The sequence below is a fragment of the Cariama cristata genome, unplaced genomic scaffold, assembly GCF_000690535.1.
Source record: "Cariama cristata isolate BGI_N322 unplaced genomic scaffold, ASM69053v1 scaffold16499, whole genome shotgun sequence".
NCBI lineage: Eukaryota > Metazoa > Chordata > Aves > Cariamiformes > Cariamidae > Cariama > Cariama cristata.
In genome coordinates this window covers 4357-9853 of record NW_009634186.1, presented here as the reverse complement: position 1 = coordinate 9853, position 5497 = coordinate 4357, and the positions used below count along the sequence as shown (strand labels likewise).

Sequence of the window (5497 nt, the reverse complement as noted above, 5' to 3'; positions counted from 1 at the left end):
AGGGATGGGGGCCAGCATCGCCTTGGGGCTGGAAGGAGCCCACCCCCAAAACAACCAGCACCCGGTGCGATGGGCTTCTGGGGGAGATGGGATGGGTGGGGGTTCGTTCCTCACCCCCCCATTGCTGCAGGGACCCCCCGAGGGGCACACGCCGTTACCTCCCTCCGTCTCCTCCTTCTCGCTGCTGCCGTCGTAGAATTAGACGTGCTGGGTCGTCACCTCCAGGCGGCCGGGGACAACGGCCACCGTCGTGATGAGCTCGCAGTCCTCTGAGACCACCAGCTTCTCCCGCTGGTTCTGCTCCTTGGGTTCAGCCCTGGGTGACACGGGGAGGGGTGGGGGGTGAGGAGGTCCCAGTGACCCCCCCCAGTCTGGGCAAGCCAGTGCCATGTCAGGGGATGGGGACACTCACTGGTTGTCCAGGACGGGGAGGTCCTCCTCGGCCAGTTGGTCATCCTCCAGCTCGCTCACCTTGGCCTCCTTGGCCATGGCGAGTGGGAGGGACTCGGCGGGGTTGTGGAGGTGGTCGGCTCCTGAAATGAGGAGGGGGTCAGCAGGCCCCCCTGGCCTCCCCACAGCTGGGGGCCAAGTACTGCTCATCCCACCCCGCAATCCCAACAGGGTCCGTGATAGCTCCCAGCTCTGCCCCACCATGTGCACCCAACTGGTGGCATCCCCTTGTCCACGGCATGAGGGGACCCTTGGGTGCCCCCCTCCCATCGGCCTCACCCAAGTTGTCCCGTAGGGCGCTGGCCTCCAAGTGTTGGTCAAAATTCAGGTTGGGCACCAGCTTCAGCCTCATCCGGGAGTAGGTCTCGGCGCTCGACAGTTTCCAGCGAACCTCCGGTGGGTTCCTGGGGGGCAGGTGGGGGTGAGGCACCCCGGGGACCCCCAGCCGTGCCAGCCCTCCCTGCGGATCGAGGTGGGGGCTCACCGGTCAGCCCAGGCGGAGCGGGGTGAGGTGAGGAGGCGGCACAAAGACCGCCACTGCTTCAGGACGGTGCCGTGGTGGTTGTTGGCCTGCTTGAGCACGTTGGTGTGCCGGGTGTTTTCCGCCTTGGAGCGCTTCGCCGCCGGCTCCAGCACCAGTTTCTGCCGAGGGAGCAGGAGAGTGAAGTGACAGCAGAGCTGGGGCTTGGGGACATCCCTCAGGTGAGAAGCATGTCCATGGGGTGATGGTCCCAGGGCAAGGAGAACGTCCCCAGGATGATGTGCTTGGGATAATGAGGACGGCCCCGGGATGATAAGGATGTCCTGAGGGCGGTATCCCCAGGGTAAGGAGCATGTTCCCAGGATGACACCCCTGGGGTGAGGAGCACATCCCCAGGATTAACGTCCTCAGGGTGAGGAGCATGACCCTGGGGCGAGGAGCGTGTTCCTAGGATGACATCCCCAGAGCAAGGAGCAGATCCCCAGGGTGATGTCCTTGGGGTGAGGAGCACATCCCCAGGATGATATCCCTGGGGGGAGGAACATGTATCCAGGGTGAGGAGTACATCCCTGCAATGACATCCCTGGGATGATGTCCCCGGGATGAGGAAAGTGTCCCCAGAATGATGTCCTCAGGATGAGGAGGATCTCCCCGGGATGAAGAGCACATCCCCATGACAGATGTCCCCAGGGTGAGGAGCATGCCCCCAGGATGACATCCTTGGGGTGAGGAGCACATTCCCATGACCCCCTGGATGATCTCCCTGGGGTGAGGAGCATGTGCCCAGGGTGAACAGCGTCCCTGAAACAATGTCCCTGGGTTGACAAGCACAGCCCCGGGATGATGTCCCAAGGACCATGTCCCCAGGGTGAGGAGGATGTCCCCAGGATGAAGAGCACATCCCCAAGATTAATATCCCCAGGGAGAGGAGCATACCCCGAGGATGACACCCTCAGAGCGAGGAGTACATCCCCTGGACGACATCCTTGGGGTGAGGAGCACATCCCCAGGGTGACGTCCCAGGGGTGAGGAGCAGGCAATACCTGAAACATTTTGTGGCTGGTCGCCTTCTCCTGCTCCCGCCGCTGGGAACTGCTCATCATGGCGTCATAGCAGGCGTTCCAGAAATTGGACATGTGGTCATGGCTCTTGGCAAAGGTGTCCATCTCAAACTGGGCCATGGTGGGCTGCACCTACCGAGAGAATCAGGATGAGACGGGAGGTGTTTGCAGGTCTTGGGCACCCACCAACTATCATCCAGGCCATGAGCATCCCCGTCCTGGAGGTCACCCCCAATCCAGTGGTGACGTGGAGACCCCACCGCAGCACGGACCAATCTCTAAGCTTGGAAAGGTGATCCCCCAAAAGTGATGCCACCTCATGCCCCACGGCACCCACGTGCTTCTCGATGAAGCCCCTCCACTCCGGGGTGGTGCAGAAGACCTGGAAGTCCTCGTAGAAAGTGGGGCTGCCGTTGGTGGGGGGCAGCGAGGGCAGGAAGAGCTGCAGCTGCAGGGTCTCGTAGCATCGGTCCATGAGCGTACGGACAATGGGCACCAACCAGGAGAAGGTCTCCGACTTGGCGTCCAGCGAGCGTCGCAGCGGGGTCTCCAGCTTGCCCAGCAGGTAGCAAGCCTCATCCTTTTTGGGGGCCGAGGCGGTCTGCAGCAGGCTGTGCAGCTTCACGTACGCCAGCGAGTGCAGCTGGAGGGGACGTGGGACATCAGATGGGGTCATCTGCCCTACCCCAAGGGCTGGGGTCTCACCCCGAGCCCCAGGAAAAGTTGACCCACCTGGGGGTCCTGCAGCATGACGTAGCCCACGAGGATGCGTAGACCCGTCTGGGCCATCTCCTTGAGGTCGGAGGTGCCATTGGCCAGGTGGTACCAGACGCCCAGCTTGTCCAGCAGACTGCTCACCCCCTCGTAGATCTGGGGGGGGGCACAGTGAGCCCCCCTCGTGGCCACGCATCCCCCACCTCTCTGACCGGGCGGGTCCAAAGCCACCAGGTCCATCCCCATCACCCAGCCACCCTTGGCTTTGCTTGACATGGGTTTGGGTTACGGGTAGGGGTTAGGATTAGGGGTCAGGGGTAGGGTAGAGCCCCAACCCATAACCACAACAAGAAACGAGTTCGGATTTGGCATGAGGGTTACGGGCCGGGGCTTAGGGCCCATGCCCTTGGGGTAGGGCAGGTGGCCCCATCTGATGTCCCACGTCCCCTCCAGCTGCTCTCAACTCCAGTTGATGGGAAGGGGGTAGGGTTAGGGCTAAGGGTTAGAACTAGGGTTAGGGCTAAGGGTTGGGATTGGGGTTAGGGTTGAGGTTTGCAGCAAGGATGCAGGGTTCAGGAGGTGTGGTTAGATTTATAAATTATGAGTTAAGGTTAGGTCTTAGGGTATAGGGTTAGGATTTCGGTTCACAGTAAGGCCACAGGGTAAGGGTTAAGGGTTGGGATTGGGGTTAGGGCTAGGGTGTAGAACTGGGGTTAGGGCTGAGGTTTAGGGCAAGGATGTAGGGTTAAGGTTTAGGATTAGGATTTAGGAGGCATGGTTATGAGTTAGGGTTAGAGCTTAGGGTATAGGGCTAGAGTTTTGGGTTTACAGTAAGGGCGTAGGGTTAAGGTTAAAGTTTAGGTTTAGGGGTTAGGTTTAGGGGTTAGAGTTAGGGTTTAGGATCAGGGTTAGGGTTTACAGCAATAGCGTAGGGTTAGGTTTTATAGCAAGGATTAGGGTTTGATTTACAGGTTATGAGTTAGGGCTAGGGTTTAGGGTTAGATCTTAGCATATAGGGTTAGAGTATGGGGTGAGGTTTACAGTAAGGTTGTAGGGTTAGGTTTAAGGGTTAGGACTGGGCTTAGGGCTAGGGTATAGGATTGGGGTCAGGGTTTCGGTTTACAGCAAAGATGTAGGGTTAAGGTTAAGGATTTGGATTTAGGAGGTACGGTTAGATTACAGGTTACGAGTGAGGGTTAGGGTTTGGGGTTCGGTTTACAGTAAGGGTGTAGGGTTAGGGCTGAGGGTTAAGATTAGGGTTAAAGGTTGGGGTTTACGACAAGGATGTAGGGTTAAGGTTTAGGATTAGGACTTAGCTATGGTTAGATTTACAGGTTATGAGTTAGGGTTATGGTTAAGGGTTAAGGCTTAGGGTATAGGGCTAGTGGGTTGGATTTATGGTAAGGGTGTAGGGTTAAGGTTAAAGTTTAAGATTAGGGGTTAGGCTTTAGGATCAGGGTTAGGGTTTACAGCAAGAGTGTAGGGTTAGGGTTAACAGCAAGGGTTAGGGTTCGATTTACAGGTTGTGAGTTAGGGATAAGGTTTAGGGTTAGATCTTAGCATATGGGATTAGAGCATCACATTGGGTTTATGGTAAAGTTGTAGGATTGGGGTTAAGGGTTAGAATTAGGGGTTAGGACTAGGGTTAGGATTGGGCTTCACAGCAAGGGTGCAGGGTTAGGCTTCAGGCTGAAGGTTCAAACTGGGGTTTATGGCAAGGATGTAGGGCTAGGGCTAAGGTTTAGGGGTTAGAGTTTGATTGAATGGTTATGGGTTAGGGTTAGGGTTTAGGATGAAGGCACAGGTTACTTTCTAAGGTCAGGCTCAAGGGCTGCCGGGAGGGGCAGGGTTAGGGCTAACATCAGAGGTTAGGGGTTAGCGTTAGGGTTCAGAGCTCGGGTTTGGGATCAGGAACCCCTGCTCGTGCCCATCCACCTTCTCGCTCCACAGGGCCTGGTTGTTGTGTCCCTCGGAGAACAAGAAGTCCTGGAGCAACCGCAGAAGCTTGAGGGCATTGTGGGTGAGACCGGGCAGGGCGGCCGGCCCCGACTCCTTCAGGTCCGTCAGCGCCGACTCCAGCATCATCTCCAGCAGGCTATAGGAGAGCAGGCGGCTCCATAGGGTGGTCTTCCCTTGGGATGCACCCATCTGGACCTGGGCAGGACTCACCTGCGCTTGATCTCATCGGGGGGCCGCACCAGTTCACACGCTGTCCCTAGCTTGGTGAGGACAGAGAAGACCTGCCCGCGCTCCCTCCACGCCGCGTCGTCCCAGCCCTCCACCCCGCGCCAGGTCACCGAGAAGACGATGTTGGTCAAGAGGTTGCACAGCTCCTCCTCGGGCGTTTGCTGCCAACGGGGAGGAAGGGTGAGAGGTCTGGTGTCCAGCGTAGCCCAGGGTGGTGGGCACGATGGTTTGGGGCTCACCTGGGGGTTGCTGGTGTTGGAGACGTTGTCGCTGGGCAGCGTGTCCTGGTAGCTGCTCTCATCCAGGACGTTGGAGAGGCTGGAGCTCTTGCGGGCTCGCATCCCTGGGAAGGGTTTGAAGCTCTCCAGGGGCGAGGGGGTGCCGGGGCCACTGGCGGGGGTCTGCGTGCCGCTCTCGGCCGTGGCGATGGAGCTGGTGCTGGCCAGATCGAGCCCCAGCTCGAAGGGCGAGGTGGAAAAGGGTGAGAGTGGGTGGTAGACACCGTCGAAGGGAGGACCGTCACCAGGGTTGGAGGACGAACGGCTGGCCCGGGCGGAGGGGTCGAAAGACTTGAAGTTGTAGGAGTGGAAGGGATTGGTGCGGG

At 58.6% G+C, this 5497-nt stretch overlaps 1 protein-coding gene across 1 annotated transcript in view; it reads right to left on the bottom strand.

The window, feature by feature from the left end:
• The window catches only part of LOC104166957 (neurobeachin-like protein 2), a gene marked incomplete at both ends in the record, with an annotated part of 11000 nt that overhangs the window by 1152 nt on the left and 4351 nt on the right, over positions 1-5497 (bottom strand). Inside the window, 11 exon segments of the mRNA XM_009707067.1 lie at positions 152-316; positions 413-516; positions 692-854; positions 935-1092; positions 1975-2124; positions 2330-2635; positions 2725-2862; positions 4642-4801; positions 4876-5054; positions 5133-5422; positions 5425-5496. Coding sequence (XP_009705369.1) covers positions 152-316; positions 413-516; positions 692-854; positions 935-1092; positions 1975-2124; positions 2330-2635; positions 2725-2862; positions 4642-4801; positions 4876-5054; positions 5133-5422; positions 5425-5496 — 1885 coding nt within the window.